Source organism: Sitophilus oryzae, unplaced genomic scaffold (assembly GCF_002938485.1).
Source record: "Sitophilus oryzae breed Bouriz unplaced genomic scaffold, Soryzae_2.0 scaffold_1229_pilon_pilon, whole genome shotgun sequence".
Taxonomy (NCBI): Eukaryota; Metazoa; Arthropoda; class Insecta; order Coleoptera; family Curculionidae; genus Sitophilus; species Sitophilus oryzae.
The window spans coordinates 37,642-60,525 of NW_022145870.1; the positions used below are offsets into that span (position 1 = coordinate 37,642).

The 22,884-nt window shown below is 34.3% G+C and overlaps 2 protein-coding genes across 2 annotated transcripts; both read right to left on the reverse strand.

Moving 5' to 3' along the window:
• Positions 1–8,158: 8,158 nt before the first annotated feature.
• LOC115874132 lies at positions 8,159–13,140 on the reverse strand. Its single transcript, XM_030889225.1, has 5 exons — positions 11,381–13,140; positions 11,097–11,327; positions 10,943–11,017; positions 10,147–10,875; positions 8,159–10,090 (listed from the first exon to the last, which is right to left on the reverse strand). Exons 1-5 carry the CDS (start codon positions 11,475–11,477, stop codon positions 8,811–8,813), a joined length of 2,412 nt encoding a protein of 803 aa, XP_030745085.1. The 5' UTR covers positions 11,478–13,140; the 3' UTR covers positions 8,159–8,810.
• Positions 13,141–14,656: 1,516 nt separating this feature from the next.
• LOC115874126 lies at positions 14,657–15,124 on the reverse strand. The gene has a single exon (XM_030889221.1). The coding sequence runs from the start codon at positions 15,122–15,124 to the stop codon at positions 14,657–14,659; it is 468 nt and encodes a 155-aa protein (XP_030745081.1).
• Between the last annotated feature and the right edge of the window lie 7,760 nt (positions 15,125–22,884).

Below are 22,884 nucleotides of genomic sequence, written 5' to 3' on the forward strand. Positions count from 1 at the left end.
AAGGCGTCAGTTGTTGCAAGACATTGATACGATGAGGTTCGTTGTTATAGATGTACAAGGATTTTCCATCCCCGAATTTGAGGTTAAGGAATAATCCATATACGATGGAAAAGAAATGAAAACCTATACGTCTTTTTATTCTGAATGGCGCCTATTGTCCTGTAGTATCATTTTAAATAAGTATAATTCTGTTGGAGGCTTGCGCTTAGAGCCCACACCTAGTTGCGTAGTTTGACGTTTTGACTTTGAATACTTTTAACATTATATTATTTTTTTTATTGTTAGATTCTCAGAATTGTTTGCTTTTTAGTCTCATCCTAAATTTATTATTATAGCGTTAAGTACTTGCTACATATTTTTTTTAAATTTTTTCTGTTGGAGCTGCGCCTTTAGGCCTACACTAGCGTGATTTTTGACGTCAATGGTTGACAGATGACGTTTAATCTCTGTTTTTAACAATGCCTTTTTGTTTATTTAATGCTCTTTTAATTAAATTAATCGCTATGTTGCATTAGATTTTTTAATTTTTTTCTATTTATTGGAGCTTGGCGCGCCACACCTAGTAATTTTAGCGTCAATGTTTGACAGATGACGTTTAATCTTTTAGTAAAAAAGATGTCTTTGGTGTATACTCTTAAAATTAATGTATGTTTTGCATTAGATTTTAAAAAATTTTTTTGTTTATTTCAGAGCTTGCGCGCCACACCTAGTTGACATTTGACGTTTGACTTAATACTTTTAATCTTTTAGTAAAGAAATGTCTTTTGGTTTAATACTCTTAAATTAATTTCAATACCCCCCACAATCGTTATGTTTTGCATTATAATATGTACATATTTTAAATTTTTTCTGTTTACTTTGGAGCTTGCCGTTAGAGCCACACCTAGTTGACTTAGTTGGCGTTTGACATTTAATCTTTGTTTTGATTCCCAATACTCTTAAATTAATTAATCGTTATGTTTTTATAATAAATCATTTAGACAAGCGTATATATTTTATTACTATTTTTGCTAAACTATCCTATAAACTATTAATTAGTGGGGCTTGCGTGCGCGCGACAAAAGACAGTGCCACACCTCAGCGCGCTTACGATAACAACCGATGTTTGCCGAAGTCAACTTTGTTTACCTAAACTTTTTCCTTTTGAATTACATCTAATTACTTTGCGCTTATTAGTTCTCATTGTTAATATCTATAGGTACTTACCTTGCGCCGTCGCCGCTGCTGCTGCCGCCGCCGTATCCTCCTCCTCCTCCTCCTAAACACAGCTGATGTAGACGGAATAGCTATTGTGGTAAGTAAATAATATTTTTAATCTACGCTATTATTTTAATGCGCTAATATATTTTTTTATTCTTCTAGTCTTGACAAAATGGCGAATGTATATATTTTTTTATTAAATCTTGTTAAAATGGTGAATGTATATATTTTTAATTTTTGATAAATGGCGTTAATATATTTTTCAGTAAATTATTAATGACAAAATGGTGAATGCGCTAATAAAAATTTAATTTAATTAACCTATATGTTGGGGGCCTCCTGAGGGCGCAGGACTAGGTGTTAGGTATATGGCATTTGGTGAATAGCGCTCGTATATGGTATTTGACTTGTATACGAACGTCGTTCATTACGTGATCTATACCTATGGGCCCCCCGCGCGCCCCCCACCCAACGTATGACGTAAGATTTATTTGCTTTCTCATAGATAACTCCTACCTCTAGGTTCTGGACTTTCTCATTGGTCGTACAGGTAACGCCTTTTCAATTTTGATTCGCCGGCAAAATCTTATCTTTTACTTCTGAAGCTCGCCCCGCCCCTTTACCCATTCCTAGGCCACGCCTACTTCCGCCAGAAAAATTACCCCCACCACTTGGGTACCAAAAACGTCTCATACCAAAAACGTATACCACTTGGGTACCAAAAACGTTTCATGTCCAGAATGGACATGAAAAACAATGGACAAGAAAAAGCATGGGATTTTGCTGCTGGACATAGGTTGCCTATCTACTTTCTGGTTTATGATAAATTATTCAACTCTATTGGCAAAAGAAATACTGAGTATGGAATTTTAGCAATCTTATCAATTATATTAGCAATGAATTAATTAAAAATTCTTACTGAAATAGTTTACAACATAAGATACCTGTTTGTCTATATGTTAATTTGTGATGTTTGCCCTTTTTCCTATTTTATCACATATCAAAAATATTATTATAATATCAAAACCGTTCTATTTAACTAGTTTTCTTTTGTTAATAATATAATATATTAAGCATACATCATCTTGCCTTTTTCCGCAGCGATTATGATTATATAAACAAACGTGGCATTTAGGATTCTGAATTCTGACGACTCGTGTATTTAGCGAATACGAAAATATTTGTATGCTTGGCAAGTGTACTATCTTTGTAAGCAACATATTTTGCAACAAGCTTAGCGCTCACTTTACGCGGCGAGTGACAAATATTTGCACAAGGAAACCACTCACACCACATGGCAAATATATCCAAATAACAAATGTTTGTACAAGTACACGAGTCGTCAGAGTCCACCGTAATAAAAATAAACTTTAATAAATAATAATAGAAATGTACGATTTTTGATGGTCATAAACAGTTATAAACTTTAATGAATACCTACATATCTATTTTTTATTAAATAATTTAATCATTTTTTGATCTACTTTTTTTTGTGTCTCACCCATTAAAAGATTTACGGTAAATAAGAATAATTAATATTATTCTGGTTTATGATAAATTATTCAGCTCTATTGGCAAAAGAAATACTGAGTATGGAATTTTAGCGATCTTATCAATTATATTAGCAATGATTTAATTAAAAATTTTTACTGAAATAGTTTACAACATAAGATACCTGTTAATTTGTGATGTTTGCCCTTTTTTCCTATTTTATCACATATCAAAAATATTATTATAATATCAAAACCATTCTATTTAACTAGTTTTCTTTTGTTAATAACATAATATATTAAGCATACATCATCTTGCCTTTTTCCACAGCGTTTATGATTATGATAGTTTTTAGGTCTCGTTATAGTAGGATTTAAAAAAAATCATTTTTGTTTATAGTTTTTCTGCAAATCAAAGAGTCGATAACTAAATAATTTATAACGTATAGAATTTACTAAATTTCAAACTGCAGGTACAATGCACATAATCAGAAATAGGCCTACGGAACATCGCGTCCTCTGTGCCGCCAAATAAAATCAGTCTCGGGCGCGGGCGGCGCGGCGCTGCGGGGCCCGAGTGGTCTCGCGCGCGGCCATTTCGTAAATTTAATTTAGGATAACTAGAAAAGTATTAGCATTAGAAGATTGTACCACGATTTAAAACTTTTTCAATATCTTTACTTTATTTCATACGCAGATACTATATAAAAATTCCTTCAAATAAAAAAGTTTCTCGCTTACCAAAAACCAAACCAAACCAAAATCATGATACAATAAAGTTAATGTTTGAAGTTTAATCCATTTTCCAAATAAAATACACTCACTATGGAATTTTAATTACCTCAGCTATCACCGCCTATGTGTTCCCAATCGATTAAAAAAAAGTTTGTGAATAAGTTGATTAGTTAGCAGTTATCGCGTAGGAAAGGTAAAAAAACTTGGTTATACATTTTTGACATTTTGCGGGATAACAATTTCTGACCCCCCCCAAAAAGGTCGTAATTAGTCATTTCACATGCACAAAGCCCTAACTGATAATCCTGTATAGATATCATGTAGTTATATCTCCAAAAAATTTTTGACACATTTTGATATCGTTTTTACTCCTCTATAGTAAATCATGTTTTTTTTGGTTTTGGCATATCAACAATAGCCTTAATATAATTTTTATCTGCCTTAATACCTACTGCAGAAAATATTTGACCCATGAAATTTACTTCTGAAGATTTAAATTAGATTTTTTCCATATTAAATTTAACATTATATTTAGAAGCTCTATCTAAAACTAATTTTAAATTATTGTCATGCTCCTCCTCTGTCGAACCAGTAATAATAATGTCATCAAAATAGATCCCAATTCCAGATATATCACCAAAAATTTCAAAATTAATTTTTTGAAATACTTCTGGGGCTGATATGCAAAAGGCAATACCAAAAGGCAATATACAAAACTTATACCACCCAAAAGGTGTACTAAAACTGCAATAATCTGATGATTGGTCATCTATTTTGACTTGAAAATATCCATCCTTCATGTCAAGAACCGTGAAAAAGTTTTTATCAGAAAGTTGACTAGCAATTTCCTCTGCTTTGAGATGAGAAAATGTTCTCTCTTAATAGCCTGATTTAAAAATTTCGGATTAAGACAAAGCCGAAGGTCGCCGTTCTTTTTTTCCACAATTACGAGCGGATTTAACTATTCTGTTGGTCTTGCTACCTTTTTAATTATACCTTGCTTTTCCAGGTTTAAAAGTTTTGTTTGAAGTCTAGAATGGAGAGCTTGAGGTACTCGTGTTGCCTGCTGAACATGAGGAATTCACCCAATCCATTAAATGCGGCTGGGTAAAACTGAACTAGGTCTCGAACGGTATTTAAATTTTTATCAACACTGTTGATTCTCGCTATCAGTTTCACGCACCCGTTCAATCCTAACAAAGGCATTTGATCTATTGTATCAACAAACATGAAATTTAATGCTATACGTTGATCGTTTAAACAATAATTCAAATTTATCTCACCTACTATCTTAAAATCTCTACTCCCATATGCCATCAATGTTACATTAGTTTTCCTGATGTCCTCCTTGTTGAGATTTCTTATTAGCTTTAACGGCACAATGTTGACTTTTGTTCCAGTGTCCAACTTGAACTTCACTTTTAACCTTTCGACTCTAATTACTTTAGTCCATATTAGCTAAGAACAGTTTACTTGGCTCACGCACTTAACCACAGAGCTCACAAAAATGTCACTTGAGCTGCTGCTTCCATCTGATTCCTGTCCCTGATCTTCGTTCTTCTTGATCTCATGAACTCGCCTGTTTTTCTTAACAGTTTCATAATTTTTCTTGTGTACAGACTTCTTTTTGCAGACTGTAGCAAAGTGGTTTTTGCCTTTACACTCTGTACAATACTTCCCATAAGCAGGACATTTGCCCTTCTGATGCTTATAACTGCAGTATCCACAAACATCTTCCCCTAGGAGATGCAAGACCTTGTCGTTGGTGGGGAAGCTCCTGGTCAGGTGCTGAGGGGAATCACCTCTAGCACTTTGGATTGGTCTAAGAAGCATCTCACTCATTGTCTTGTCTCTGGCTGTAGTGTCGTGGCCAGGGAATTGCACCAAGACATTTAAGCAGGCACCTTCTACTGTCTGTGGTCAAGTCTCGCGGATAGAGGGTGTAGGGGGGTCTTGGCTTAACCGCCCGGACCAAGAGGAGACAACCTCACCAAAAAACCTAAATCCTACGATGGTGGGACCAGGTCAAAGGGATGCGTGGGTAGATAGAGTCTAGCCTCTACTGGTCTCAACCTTGGGGCACCAGGGGGCACCCCATTGTATTTACCTCTTACTTCTACATGCGGGGCTCTGTAGAAGTTGACTGACTAACCCTAGCTACTCGTGGGAACACCATGAGATGAAACAATCATAAAAACAACACCGATGAAGCTGTGGGGAAACCCCCTAGTAACGCTGGGAACATTATGAACGAAAGTTCCAAAGGACCAATCCCAAAGGGAACTACAGGAGAGGCGGCTGACACTTGTGCGAGGCCAGCCTCCACAAGTGGTACACAAGATACCACCTCTTCTAGTAAGGGCCGGGAGTCCACCTCTAGACCTAACAAGCGACACCAGCTACCGTTCCGTCTACCCGGCTTGGGTCAACCATAGATTGTGCATCTGAAAAATCGGCGGATTGGTTGGTGGAAACGGCACCTAAGCTTAAAAATGGGCAGGACTGGTTGCAATGAGGGGAGAAAACATCCCTAAAGGGACAACCATCACGGTCTTTCTGCCAAGAAGCAATGGGAAAGACACCAACTACCTGCCTTATCACCTACCTTATCGAAGCTCAGAACGAGAATGTGAGTACATCGAGCTGGCGAGTCCTCAACTCGAAGGAGGAGGGCCATTGTCAGGTCCTCACAATAGGAATTGACCTCAAATCCAAGGAGGCAATAGAGAAAGAGGGATATAACCTCTATTATAGATTTGGGACAGTACCGGTATCAGGTCCAAGAAAAGAACAAGCTAAAGAGGGGGAGAAAATGGAGACAAATACTCCAGCCTCCAGCTCACAAGTACCTCAGCCGGGTAAGGACACGGATGGCGTAACTCCAACCGTGAAAGGGTGTATATCCTCGGAGGAGGTTGATGACCACTCCTCGGAGGAAGAACAGGCAGGAATTTCCCCGAGCCTGTATTCTTATAAGAAACAACATTAACTACACATGTGTTTCAGAATTTACAACTCGAGATCTTGTTCCAATCATGGTTCAACTTAATATCGAGGATTGTAACAAAAATATCGTGATTGACTCTGCATACTTTCCGGGTGATGGGCAGACACCGCCTCCGGAAGTAGAGGAGCTCGCGCGATTCTGCAGCCAACGGCGACTACCTCTGCTATTGGGATGTGACTCCAATACGCACAATGAGGTATGGGGAAGCACTAATACTAACACTAGAGGTGAGTGTTTGCTAGAATTCCTCTTAGCATACAATCTTGAAGTTCTCAATATAGGGAACACCCCCACGTTTGTGACAAAAACGCGGGCGGAAGTATTAGATTTAACAATCGGGAGAGCTAGTGTAACTAGTTACGTGAAAGATTGGAGGGTCTCAACGGAACCCTTCCTATCAGATGACAGAATCATCGAGTTCAAATTAGAGGAATCATACTCCAAACTGAAATTCGAAGGAATCCAAGAAAAACCGATTGGGAACTATACCACACCAATCTCGTAGACAACCTGGACCAAATAGATGCAGGTAGGGCTAGGAACCACCTGTATCTAGAATGGTACGCAAAGGAAGTCAGTGGTGCAATATTGGATGCATATGAACCTAGTTGCCCCACAAGTAAGGGCATACAAAAAAGTAACAACAAGCCCTGGTGGAACAAAAAGCTGGCCAATCTTAGATCGGAGGTCCGACGACTCTTCAACAGAGCCAAACCCAGGGGCGAATGGCAGCTCTACGCCGAGAAATTAACTCAGTAGTTAGAAAGTTTTAATAAAGGGCAAAGCGGTCTTACTTCAGATGCTTTTGCGAAAACATCACTTAAACTACTTATGCAGCTAGGCTACACAAATCTATGGCCAAGAGTGGGCCCATCCCCAACATGGCACTTAAGAAACCTGACGGAAGCTACACGGAAGGAGATGAAGAAAGAGCTAACCTCCTACTTCATACACACTTTCCAGGTAGCATATCTATTGATGCGCAAGTAGCTCCGACCGAACCCCACAATCCTCGGAGGGAAGACTGGGAGACGGCCAAGCTAGTAATAACAGAACAAAAACTGAAATGGGCTATTGACACCTTTCAGCCTTATAAAACAGCAGGAATAGATAGGATTTTTCCTGCCCTTCTAAAGAAGGGTCAGGAAATAGCTACACTCCATCTATTAAACATTACAAGAAGCAGCTTAGCGATGGGATATATACCAACCATCTGGAGAAGAGCTAAAGTCATCTTCATACCCAAAATAGGCAAAACTGACTGGGCTAACCCCAAATCATTTAAGCCTATTAGACTCACATCGTTCATATTAAAAACGATGGAGAAAGTAGTGGACAACCATATTAGAGTAAATCATCTACAGGTTAAACCACTGCACGATAGTCAGCATGCATATAGAGCTGGCAGATCCACAGAAACTGCTCTGTACCAGTTAACTGAGCTAATACAGGCAAGCCTGGATAGCAAAGAAACAGCACTTTGTGCCTTCTTGGACATTGCAGGGGCGTTTGACAATATACCTCACAAGGTGGTCAAGCGATCTCTTGAAACAAGAGGGGTGAACAGTACGATAATTCGCTGGTTTGCTCTCAACTGGAAATGCACATCACTGGAAATGCTCTCAACACGAACAGCAGAGGCTGAGATAGGTACCAAAACTGTAGTTGTTAAAACAACTCAAGGAACTCCACAAAGTGGAGTGACCTCCCCCCTACTGTGCTGCCGTCCTAACGAAAAACGCAGTAACTCGAAAAAGTAAGTTTTGGGGAAAATAGGTTTTACTGTTTGTTCACTGTTTGTTGCTTTTTTATAAGACTTTTTGAAAAATTTGAATAGAGTTGGAAAATATAGATTATTTTTGACTTTTTTGAATATTTTTTGTGCATATATAGTCATTTTGACTAATAATAATTTACGATAATGCATTTTAGCCTAGCATCGTAACCACCATAACTTCATAATTACTAGTAAGAAATGCAGTAAGTACCGCATTGTTGCCATTTTACTGCATTTATCACTAGTATTCTTTGATATGCCGCCGTACTAATATATGAAAAGAGGACCTAACTTTACGTATTAATTTTGCGAAACCATACCCCAATAATATTTATTTTAAGTAATAAGCTGATTTTTTGGTACCTATAATAACGAAAAATATAATTTTTGGGCAAAAGGGACAGGTTTAATAAAAAATGTAGCCATTGAATTGGGAGTGTTTATTTGAAAATCTATACATTAAATACATAGTTAAAAACAAGGGTGAAATTGGACTCCCTAAGCGAACCGTGACAACCAAATTTTTTTAAACAATAACATAATTGAATAAAATACAGGTAAGTATAAGTATAGAAAAATATATAAAAATACTTTCAAAAAACTATTCAAAGGAACTATTTAAATCATTGACATTGTCATCAACGTCAATGTTATACCAAAACTGCCGCCTCCCTTCTGCCATGAGGGGGCACAATTTATTAATTATGCCCTCTTTCTTATTTTTATTAATGCCCCTGGCTTTAGTGCAAGGCAGTGGTTTTGGGATCCCATCTCGTTCTGGTTTAGCCTTTAAAAATGATAAAGTTTTAGGATCTTCTAAATTATAATTATCGAAGTAAGTTAAATATTGTTTGCCTCGTTCCGCCAAGATCATAGTTATATCTGTCATGTATGGACGAGGCTGCATTTTTTTAATTTTGACCTGGGAGGTCTGATCAATCCAGTTAAAGAAATTATTAATTCTCATTTCAAGAACCGTGACTTTTCCGGAATTAGCCGCCTGTACTGCATCACTAAAGTCTTTAAAGTCGCTTAAGGTGCCCTTATACTTCATCGACAGTTCTACCTGGTGATGAAAACTGTCGGCACTCATGTAAGTATGCCCTGGTTCGAAATATTTTACCCATATTTTTTCTGCTTGTATTTCTGAACTGTTTATTATATATACAAGAAAAGAAAAAAATGTCCAATTTTTATTTTGGGCTGAACAGTTGTCCAGCCACAATGTAATGATTCTGCTGTCACGGTTTTCCAGAAAAAAGGAGTAGAATGTGCTAATGATATCTTCTTTTTTCCGGCCAGCAATACCCTCATGCCAAATGCAAGCTATGGGTTTTAAGCCACATTTCTTTCCAACTGGTACAAAGGACTCATTGAAAACAATAATTCGCGGGGTAAATAGAGCAATTTTATATTGATCTAACCTTGGAAGCATAATAACCTTTTGCAAATCTGCGGAATAGCAGACCTCCAAATTGTTATTATGATCCATTTTGGCATCGTTCCTATACATATTTCTGGATTCCTCCGCTTTTTTTATGTGTTTGGTATAGGTCTTACAGATGTCACAATCAGGATCAATATTTTCTTTTGAGTGGCAATGGTTTTCAAATATTGCACAACATTCACACTCCTCATGTCCCAGTTTAGTGAACGAAATATTTTTAGCCTTTACGGCTACTCTATACAACTCGTAGGAACAATAAAAGGTAGGGTGTTTAGTTAAAAAGTCTTTATACATTAACGTAATCGACACATCACTTGGTAGATACCTTTTATTTGGAGCATGCTCCCTTCGATAATGGGACACTGATGGGTGAAAGCTCTCAATATGTGCTTCTATAACATCCTTATTAAATTTTCTTGTTTTAGGATATTTTCCTAAAACAAAAATAAATAATTTAGTAAATGCATATGATTATTTTCCTTGTAAATACCTCTCATGTCAGAAGAAACAGATATGTGATTGTCACTTTTGCTGATAGCTTGTAAAATAAATCTATCATTTTTTTCGTGGTAGCCTAAAGTGGTTAAAAAAAACGTTTTACAAATTTTGATTCTTCTCCCAGTTTCATCCTGAAAATAATATGTAATGCTGCGGCACCTTTTGGAGTTTTCAGTATTATTTAGCTCAGTTTGCTCTGTATTGCTTAGGATAAATTTTTTTCTGTCTGTAAAATTCAGTGATTGATAGTTTTTATTTAGTTCAATCCTCCTATTTTCTGGAATATGAAGGTTGCATTTTTTTGGACAATTTTTACATGGGGGTTTTAAATTAAACTTTTCTTTTGCTTTTTCTTTTTTTTGTTTTAAACGTTCTTTTAAAGAAATGTTGTATTTTTTTCTCTTACGTATTTCACCCTTCTTAGTAAGAGTAGGATTTTCGTTAGTACCTGGTGGGTCTCTTTCTAATTGAGGATTTTCAGTTCTTGGGGGAATAATCTGAATATCGTGAATAACAATTTTTGAAGAATTTTCAGGAGATATTTGCGGGGGCTCATTTTCTAAATTATTTAAAACACTTTCGTCAAAAATACTGCTTCTAAATGAAAACTCTAATAAACCCTCATCGGCCTTTAGGTCATCAGTCAAAATAAAATCATTGATGGCGCTAATATCTATTTCTTTATCACTAGGTATTATTGGATGCTCATGAGAAACATTTTCTGCAAAAAGTACACAACTTAATACTATTACCCTTATTTAATTATTAAAAAAAGTTGTAAAACTTACCATCTACGGGTCCTAATGGTGTGTGATTCCTATCCTTTAATTTCAAATCAGTTTCAATAAAATCAGATGTTTGATCTAAAAATAGTTAATAAAACGCATTTTCTTAAGTTACAAAAAACTGAACCGCCATAAATTTAGTTAGATAAAGACACACCTTTATTATTAGTGGTTAAAGGTGGAATAGTATCGTCAGCAACTTGATGGAAAATTTCATCTTTATCATATCGATTATTATCAACAACTTTGTCATTAATTTTTTCTTCACAAGTTACACTACTAGAGTTATCATTAAGGAATAATGCCACATTTTCCTTATTGGCCAAATTTATTTCGGGGTAGTTGTAGGATAGTTCGGCTTTTTGAAAGTCTAATTTCGCTTGTTTTCCTGTAAAAATATCATTAAAATACGAGTTACTAACTACCAAAACCTTGACTAACCACCACCAGTTACACCACCAACACCACTTTTTTTACCAGATTCACTACGGATATTCTCCATAGATTCACCTGTTTTTCGTTTACATGCAATGGACATTAATAATTTAGTTCTTGAACTTATCTAAAAATACAGTTAAAACATTTATTCAGTATTTAAACAATATTAAAAAAACCAGCTCAGCGCCTGGGACTTTTGGGAGATACAGAGAGTAAAGTAAAAAGAAAAAATTAAAAATCAAAAACTAGACCGAAATTTTTGGGCTATGTTAATGATGATAGCTTCAAATAAGGCGAAACATTTTTATAAATTTTCTTATTAATACTTGCTCCTAAATACACAGGGTGTTAATTAAGTATGTACCATGAAAGGGTTTTCTACTACCGTGTGTAAAGTACTCACTTTACGCACTAAAAACAGTGTATAAAGTAGCACTTTTTCGCACTAGTGCATAAAATAAGTATTTTACACACTAGTGCGTAAAGCAGTCTGCCAAAAAATTGCATCAGCAAAAATTTGACACCTGACGCACTGGTTTTTAGTTCGTTACTTTACGCACTTACTAGTGTGTAAAGTAAATTTACTTTACGCCACTACGGTGTAAAGTTAACGACTTATTTTCTTTATTTAATGAATTTTCGGGAAAAAATTGAGGGTATAAGAAAAAATATTGTATGAAACACGTGTGGAAAGTTCTTTTTTTAAAATGAAAAACAATCCCATTCGTAAAAAAAGTATCACTTAACACAATTGATACATAAATAACGATTTTATATTTTTAACGAATTAAAATGTAGTTTTTCTTTTAAAACTCTGAAAACCTAGCATGTTTATAGGATTTTTTTTCGTAAAATATTTTTTAAAAAATCGTCTGGTAAATTTATTGCACGTACCTAACTAACGGCCGTAAATTTTCTACTAATAAATTGAAATAAATCCACAGACTTACCTTGCTATCCATTATGACGACAAAACCACAAAAACACACAATTTTTAATTATATTTTTTACTATTTGATAACCCGGTAATAATATTATATTATTTATAATACTAAATTAATAATTATTATTTAAACACCTTCGCACCTTCGCATCAGCTAAAAGCTCAAATCGATCTGTTCATTCTTACAATAAATATGCTGTTTCAGTGTATTTTCTGTCCTTTATACATTAATAAGTTTAAACAGAGACAGAAATACGATTCATCAACAGTAATCTTGCAAATGAAATAGGTTAGAAAACCGTTAAAGCTTACGCGGGAAAAGTTACTGCACTTTTCCTTAGCAAAGTGTGACGTATCGCGTCACTAATACAAGGGTATAGGCGTAAGTTATTTGTGAATACTGCATTGTGATTGGATAATCCATCGTACTGCGTTTTTTGTTAGTAATAGATGATGTTTTTGACTCCTTGTACATGTATAAATTATAGCAAAGTTTGTTGTACTGCGTTATTCATTAGGATTTCTAAGTTACTGCAGTTTACCTTAAAATAAAGTGATTTTTTTAATGGAGATCCAAAGCAGTTACACAGTATATTTTTAAATACTGCATTTCTCGCTAGGATAAGTGCTTACTGCGTTTTTAACTAGTAATATGATGCTTTAAGCGAGTTACTGCAAACTTTTTTTTCAAATTTTGAAAAAACCAAATTTTTTTTGGAAAAACTGAGTTGGTAGAAAGATAGAGAATATGTTCAAGAATACGAATTCACCAAAATCTCAAAATCGAAAAAAATCGAGTTACTGCGTTCTTCATTAGGACGGCAGTGTGGAGCTTGGTAGTGGATGAACTACTGGAAGAATTAACTCTAGCGGGAATACACTGCATAGGGTACGCAGATGACATAGTCATCATTGTACGGGGGAAACATGAAGGCACCCTGTGTGATATTATCTAAAGAGGATTCCGCATCGCTGAGAAATGGTGCAGGACTGTCGGGCTGAGTATTAACTCAGATAAAACCGCAGTAGTGCCATTCACCAGAAAGCGAAGTTTGAAAAACTTGAAAAGAATCCATCTAGATGGAAAGAAAATACTGCCATCACAGGAAGTGAAATATCTGGGAATAACCCTGGATAGTAAACTTCTCTGGAACAGGCATATTAAGAACATTACCAGCAAAGCCACAAAGGCTCTCATGATATGCACAAGACTGGCGGGAAATGATTAGAATGGTTAGTGACGGAAACAGTACTGGGAGAATTTTCAGGTCAGGGGCTTGGAACACCCTCAAAAAGAAAATTCCACTTCTACAACTCCCAGTGGATAACATACCAAGAATTTACAACTTTGAGAAACACCTCACTGTAGTATTGAGTAATAAAAAGGATTGGAAGAAAGAAACGCTTACTCAGCATATAAAAGACCATACCATCACGTGGTATACTGATGCTTCCAAAACCAAAGCAGGGACAGGGATAGGAGTATTTGGGCCGAAAACTGAATACTCCGAACCAATGGGCACCTACCCCAGTATCCTTCAGGTAGAAATTTGCGCTATTGAAAGATGCGTACTATCTTAGATAGGAACTATCGAAAACAGGAAGTTGCCATCCTATCCGATAGTCAAGCAGCACTTAACGCGATCAACTCAGTAACCATCAATTCGAAGTTGGTCAAAGAATGCCTAGAGAAGCTCAACAAATTAGGCAAAGAAAATAAAATCCTCCTACTCTGGGTGCCTGCTCACCAAGGGATAGAAGGCAATGAAAAAGCAAATGATCTAGCTAGAAAAGAAGCGAACACTCCACTAACTGGACCAGAACCGTTCTGTTTTCCAAACGGGAACCAACTGAAAGCGGAACTGAAGAATCTGGAAGACTCCATCCGTAACTTGGAATGGGTGTCCTCCAACGGTCTAAGACACTCAAAAAAGTTCCTTAGAACTTATGACCGAGAAAAATCAAAGGTTTTCCTTGATTTAAGTAAAAACAATCTTCGGATTGTCACGGGGTTTCTAACAGGACACACTCTCCTCAATGAACACCTCAGTAGGCTGAAACTGAGAAGCAACGGCGAATGCAGATTTTGTGGGGAAAATGGGGAAACACCAGAACACCTTATCACTGAGTGCGCCGAGACGACGACCATTCGTGCCATGAACCTTGGTGCGTCTGATGTCGAGGATGGAGAGCTGGCCTCTGTGGAGCCGTCTCAGGTACTGACTTTTCTGAAAGCCCTGAGACTGTATGATAAGTTATAACTCGTTATAACTCAAGAAAGGGGAACACACAATAGATCTATAAGGTCGCGGTGATTAACTCCCCTCCTAAGCATTCTACATTCTACATCCACAAACATGATAATCTTTTTCTTTTCTAACAGCACTAACTGATATTGCCTCGCTCTGAAGCATCTTACACTGAGACTTGCTTGCTTCAACAGCCCTACATACCTTAATTGCTGTGTCCAGTGTCAAATCTGATTCTCTCAACAATCTCTTCTGTGTGTATTTTTTAAAAATTCCTATGACAATTCTGTCTCTAATCATATGGTCTTGATCTCTATACTCTGTTGTTTTGATCGCTTTCCGTAAATCTGTCAAAAAGGTATCAAAACTTTGCCCTTGCTTTTGTATAATTGAATTAAATTTAAACCTTTCAAAGATTACATTTTTCTTTGGACAGCAGTATTCATCAAATTTCTCCTTCACTATTTTCAAAATTGCCGCTTCCTCGTCTGTCAAACTAAACGAATTGAACAGATCCAGGCCATCTTCGCCAATCAGGTTCAAGAACGCCGCCATTTGCTTTTTCTTTCGTTTCTTTTTAGTCCTGTTACCTCCAAAAAAATATCAAACTTGTGTTTGCATTTTCTCCAGTCCTCGGCAATATATCCTCCCAGGGATAGCGGTTCCGGTGGACGGATAAACGATTCCATTTTTTCCAAAGACTAGTTAGCCTTACAATTCCAGATCACAAATCCAAATCACGTTGTTGTAACGCAACTTCAAATTCAGCGTATTACTGCTTACTTATTCACGTCGTTTTCACTAATTTGTATAAACACTGATAAATCTTGATTAAAAATTGTACTCTCTGGCGGTGTAAAAATTCCTCAAAACTTTTGTGTTAATTTTTCACGCAATTCTGCGTGGACTCGTTTGACGAAGATTTTCGTTCAATTTGAGTAAATTTTCACTCAAAATTTTTTACAGTGTAGCTCAGCGCGTAGAGGTTCTGCCCATCAAGCGAGGAGTCAGAGTTCGAATCCGGTCAGTGTAAAAACTTTTTCATTTTATTTTCGTTTATATTCTGATACTAAAGGTATTAAATATTTGTTTTTTTTTTTAATCACCAGAATTATTTAATATTTTATTATCGGAATATAAACGGAATTAAAATAAAAAAGTCTTTGCCCTGACCCGGATTCGAACTCTGAATCCTCGGAATCCTCGGTTCGTAGTAGGAAAATCTACGCACTGCGCTATGGAGACATGTTCGATTTATATTCAGTACTACAATTTATAGGACTAAATTAAAAAAAAATATATATAGGATCTTCTTTCGATGCGCAGTAGTGAACGCAACGTATCGGCAGCCAGACGGGCCGCATGCTGTTCCAGAGAGAATAGTAAACGATATATCAAAGAGCCAGACGTCTTAAAATACTTTCTCGAAAACGTTGCTAGCTCTTAGACTAATAGTTTCTGCTTTGAGTTAGATTAAAAATTATATGAAAATGTATTCCATTGCTGTCGGATATCTGTCAAGTTTGACATTTAGAGTAATAAATGGCTAAAAAATAGGTACCTGGCCAAATTTCGAAAAACTGTATTTGGTTTGGTTTGGTTTGGTTTGGTTTTGTTTTGAATAAATTCGAAAAACTGTATTTGGAAAAATTGTTTCATTTTTAATTTTACAATGTAACAATTCTTTTCGAAATTATTTACCAATAATAGCTGATTCTCTTGATAAAGGCAAAAATAACTGATGGAACTCGTTTGTCATTCAAATATTTATCTAGTACTCATATGTATACTGTATATGTTTAGTTCAATTTTTTGAATAAATTAATAGTTTTTTTATGAAAAGTTAAATTTTGTTGTAAAAATATTGACTTGAGTGATGCAAACTACATACATATAATTATTGAGGTGACATCATTTCTAACATTTTTTATCTCTAATTACCCAATTTACGTGTAGATTTACTTTAAAATTCAGGCCAGTTATAATAGTATGTTTATTAAACAATTTTTTATAATACTTTAATTTTAGTTTGATCAGCCAACCAATCAAACAATTCTATAAGTAGGCTATAAAAATACATTTTGATATCTAATATTGCGCAAATAAGTTCCCAGCATGAACCAATATGAAATTTGTGATGTCATATCCATAAATGCGGAAGTTATTCATACTTTGCGTCACTTTTAGTCTGATTTTTACAACTAAATTTATTTTGTTAAAAGCTTTTAACATGTGCAATAGATTTTAGTGAATATATAACCGCTAGGTAAATATTTGACTAATCTAATAAGTGAACTACCATCGATTATTTTTGCTTCTACCACGAGAACATTAGTACACTTATATAAAAAAAACAACTTTTTCAAGTACAGTTTTTCGAAATTTATCCAAGACACCAATTTTTTAATCTTTTATTACTTAAGGGGCGGCTGTGTTCATTTGCTTAATTCATTTTAAATTTAAATCAAAGCAAAAACTATTGCCGAAATCAAATTTTACCTAGGTTAATATATAAAAAAGTTCAATATGATGCGGCTTTATCTGTGTATATCCCTTATATTCAGAATCCCCATACAGAAAAATATCTACATGTAAAATTTGGCTACCCAACATCATCTTAAATTTTAAAAAGTAAAGGTTACAACGGGATACCACTTTACTACTAAACTACTTTACCATAAATTTTAAGTTAGTACCCGTTTTCCACTCTATTTGTTATTACTATTCTGAAGTTTAAGTTATGAAGACTTTACTTTTACAAATTCAAGACTTTTATTTTTTATATTTTAGAAATCCACATGCTGTTCAACCCCATTTAAGGAAATGTTTTGATGCTATTTCGAAACTGGAATTTGGTGTAAAATCTCTAGAGGAAGGTAAATTAGCATTAATTTATAAGTAGTTTAAGAAATTACTTAATTATTTATTAATTATGGTTTTAGTTGTAGAACTCTAATATCGTTCATCGAGTATACACTATACACGTGTGTGACTGTGCTCGGCATATCCAGCGTTAGATTAAATTGTTAGTTAGTCTACAGTTTAATAATTGTAGGGTGTAGTTTTCGAAAAAGGTTCTTATAATATTAAGTGTATTTTACTGAGAGGCCAACAAGATCTCAAACTGAATTTGAGAGATCGCTGATTGATGCACTAAGATCAAGCAATGAAGCGGATGCAGTAAGCGAGGCAATTATAAGTAGTGTCACTAAAAAACTTGCAGAAATATTTAATTATTACTATGCTAAAATTGCATCTCTTGAAGCAGAAATACAATTAATAAAATCTAATAAAAGTGATATTGTAAGTAGTTAAACTAATACGGGACTGCGACAGTCGGATGGCCAAGAAGGTTACCAAAGATTTTCACCTGTATTTTTTGTGTGCGTACCTGTGGGTTCTCGTAAATTTACCAGAGGCTGTTGAAGAGGGCCTTAATTGCTGTGGTTTAGGTAGGTAGCAGGTAAATGAAAATTGTGTGACGTCAGAGCAGTTTGGTGAAGAACTTCGATAGGTTAAAGGTTATCTCGAAATATTGTGATAAGTTATTATTGTGTACGAGAGGTTACGGGGGTCGGGTTTTATCAGTAAATATTGCGATAAGGATGTTTTTCGCTGTTACTCATAGTGCGAGCCAAGCCTAGCCTTGTGAAATATATTTTATAAGAAAAGATAAATTAAATTATAAGCACATTTATTTTTATATTAATATTTTCCATAAATATTACAATATCTAATTTAATGAATATAGTTTTTGCAATAGTTTAATGTTGTAAATTGCTGTATTTCTTTCTGTATCTAAATATGAATTTTACTCAACAGTGTACTTATTTGAATAAGAACAATTAAAATAATAATTAACAACAGGATTTTCTAAACACGTTTATTTTATATTAATAATTCCATTTTTACATTTTCCAATGTAATGTAAGTTATTTAAATTGCTTTAGTGTTTTATTACCTCCACTTATAATGAGTATTTAGTTTTACAATAATTTAAATATGTAAATGTAAATTACAATATTTCTATGAATCTAAAATATAATTTTTAGTGAACAGTGTACTTATTTAAATAACAATTTAAAATAAGATTACTTTAAACACATATATTTTACAATAATTTTATATGAAAACTGATAATAATAATAATAATAAAGTGATATTGTAATATTGTAATAATAATAAAGTGATATTGTATTGTTGATTACCCGTGTGGTTGCCGGGTTGTAAAAAGAATAGCACCAAGGAATCTCCTGCCTGTCGTAAGAGGCGACCAATTGGAGCAGTTTGTCCAGCTGTCCTTATAACCCCTATCCATCTAACTTAAAAATTATCTTCATCCTACCTTACCTTATCCTTTATTTCCTCACACACTCCAATTACTTCCTCCGGTGGTTAAACCTACCTGAAACAAAAATATATTATTTACAATTGAATTTTAATGGCGTCGAGTTCAAAACAAAAGGATTTGCCCCAGATGGGTAGAGATATTGGAATCTCGGAATCCCATACTGCAAACGCAGTCTGCCCCACGGATTCTGGGGGGACAAAAACTCGATTTCATTGATAAACCTCCAGATAATTGAAGAAGAAACAACACCTGTAAATGAAAGGGAAAGTTTGGTCGATCTAAGTGATAGGCCCGCTAACCCAAGACCCACCTTGAAAAGAAGGCGTTGGACATGAGAAATGAACCTATTTTTAATTCACGCACACCTTCAAGCCACTGATTTGGAAGGAGACCTAACAGGATACAGAGACAGAGTAAGCGACTTATGGCAAATACGATACCCTAATATACCATGTACAGTACAACGACTAACTGACCAAATTCGCTCAATTAAAAGGCGTCAAGTTTTTTCGGAAAGAGAAATGAATAGCATCAAAGAAACAATACAGAGTGACAAAAGTCGTAAGTCCTGAAGAGCTTACGACACCTGAAGCACAGGTGCATGCAACCGAAGCAGATAAAACTAATAATAATAATAATAATAATCCTAAGATGCATGTCTCGGATCAACAACTTTTACTCGGTTATGAGGCTAATATTGTCAAATACAGAGGAGCACATCATTCGGCACGTCCTAGATTACCAAGAATAACATATAATGGCTCATGGCTGTACCATATAAGTTATTTACATCAAAATACATAAGGTATGATGATTGAAGGGTAGTGTTATACTCATTTCCCATAAAGACGTCATTTGCTTTCCCATATCGGTTACTACATTGTGATATTCCACCTCTAATAACTCTTTCGATAAACATTAATTTATCAATATCTGTTGATAACTCTAAATTAATTCCAGATACATTTAAACAACTGTCGTAGGCTAAACCTGGGGCTGTGTAATACTTTAAACATTCCAAATTATATGTTTTTAAACAAACCTTATGAAAATTTTCAAATACATCAGCTAAAAGCAATACATCTGTTTTTAAATATAATTCCATATATTCACAAAGATTTTGAATTTTAAATGTATCCCATACTTTTATAGCATGATCATATTCACATTGTTCTATACCAGATTTTCTTAAATTACTATAGAAACACTCAAGGGCTGGTAATTTTAATGGAAACATAATGGTTGAATTTATTGGTTTGAAATCTAAAATGTATACATTTAAAACGTTACAAAACAATGCAAATAAGAGTATTAAAAAGGATAAAGGGAGTAACAAGTGCATCACTAAAAACAATTACTTTTGAGGATTATTATGAATGTCTATTTAATAATAGCAGTATGTCTGTCAAAGAAACATTGATTCGGAGTAAAAAACATTAGGTGTATACAATAGACCAGAAAAAAATTGCTCTAACTCCATACGACGATAAAAGAACTGTAAATTATATTACAACAGATACACTTCCCTGGGGTTATATAAATTGTTAGATTAATCCACTTACTTTATTTATTTTTCTTTTATTTAACCTTATGTTGAAATTGAAACTAGAAAAACAAACAGTTCTAAAATATGTTAGAACAACACCTGCAGCATATGCTCCAGTTAAGGGTTCAGCTAGATCAGCTGGATTCGATTTAAAAAGTATAGATGACTGTATAATACCAGCAAGAGACAGAAATATAGTAAATACAGGTTTAAAAAATCAAGTACCTAAAGGGTGTTATGGTCGAATTGCACCCCAGATCTGTGGTATAAAACAATTTCATAGATGTTGGAGTATTTTATTTTAATTATAAAATTTCCTCTCAACTAATAACAGATATTTATTTTACAGAAGGAGTCGTAGATGAAGACTATAAGGGAATAGTTAAAATTGTTTCGTTTAATCATTCTGAGAACGATTTTATTATAAAGAGAGGTGATCGCATCGCACAGCTGATTTGTGAGAGGATATTCTATCCTGAAGTGCAAGAAGTACAAGGTATTTTAAATCATTTATATAAGTAAATTTAAATTTTAATTAATATTATATTTTTCAGAGCATTTGTGATACAGAAAGAGGAGAAGGATCATTCGGATCTACTGGTATATATGAAATATTGAACATTTCCTCGCCCATAAGGTGTGGAGATTTGGATCTACAGACATATCAGTTTTCATATAAGATTATTGTAAAAATATATGTGTTTAAAGTAATCTTGTTTTAAATTGTTATTTAAATAAATTACACTGTTCACTAAAAATTATATTTTAGATTCATAGAAATATTGTAATTTATATTTACATATCTAAATTATTGTAAAACTAAATACTCATTATAAGTGGAGGTAATAAAACACTTAAGCAATTGGAATAATTAATATAAAATAAACGTGTTTAGAAAAATCCTGTTTTTTCCTTCAAATAAGTACACTGTTGAGTAAAATTCATATTTAGATACAGAAAGAAATACAGTAATTTACAACATTAAACTATTGCAAAAACTATATTCATTAAATTAGATATTGTAATATTTATGGAAAATATTAATATAAAAATAAATGTGCTTATAATTTAATTTATCTTTTCTTATAAATATATTTCACACAAGGCTAGGCTTGGCTCGCACTATGAGTACAGCGAAAAACATCCTTATCGCAATATTTACTGATAAAACCCGACCCCAGTAACCTCTCGTACACAATAATAACTTATCACAATATTTCGAGATAACCTTTAACCTATCAAAGTTCTTCCCCAAACTGCTCTGACGTCACACAATTTGCATTACCTGCTACATACCTAAACCACAACAATTAAGGCCCTCTTCAACAGCCTCTGGTAAATTTACAAGAACCCACAGGTAAGCACGTAAAAAATACAGGTGAAAATCTTTGGTAACCTTCTTGGCCATCCGACTGTCGCAGTCCCGTATTAGAATAACTACTGACATAAACATTTCAAGTTGAGTGACAAATGATCATTATGTATTCCTACTTGTTATGTGTTAAAAAAACCTTCTTTTGTGTTAAAAATACATTTAAGTCTAGGGAATGTCATTTTTGTTAAAACCTACTTTATTTTTTAAGTTTGCTTTAGTTTAAGAAAAATGTATAAGAAACTTTACAAATACTATCTCCTGATATAACATTGTAATCTGTATTATCTATATTTTTATTTGTAATATTTCACCATTTCACCTGAATATATATACAGGGTGGCGCACCTCATTCGCCTCGGTTGATTATACGAAAACGGAAAGATGTAGAAACAAAATATTTTATGGGTACATGTGGGAATTTAATGTGCATAATTTAAAATTATTTTGAAATGTACAGGTTGTGTCAAAACTGAGATCCATAGCAAAGTTTTGTTTCTTCTTATGGAACACCCGGTATTTTATTTCATTTTTGGATTCTTGGACATAAAATAAGGCATTTATTATAAAGGTTTAATATATTTAAAAGCTTTTGTTTTTGAGATATTTAAAGATATTTAATTATGCATGCTATAATAAAAAAGTTTGTCAGCACCTCGTACATTACTTTTCAGAATTAATTCTTGTGCTGACTTTCAAGCCAGAGAAATAAACTTTACTTAAAAACTTGATTGCTTTCTTAAATGTATACAGGGGTATTAAAAATTGCTGGTCTATTTTAAATATTTATTTTACATAAAAACTTCGTTATTTCAAATACAACACCCTCTATTTTATTAAATTAGTCAAAGCAGATTTAAATGCTCTTTCAAACTGTATTAAGGTTTCCTGTACCTATTTGGCTCAGATTTTGAATAAAAAGCGATTTTTCAATAAAATTGTAATCAAAATGGCTGGTGTCGCTATGGCAATTTTCTAAGTGACACTTAGTAGCTATTTTCAAAATCGACATTAGTTTATGGACTTTATTTTAATTTATAACAAGT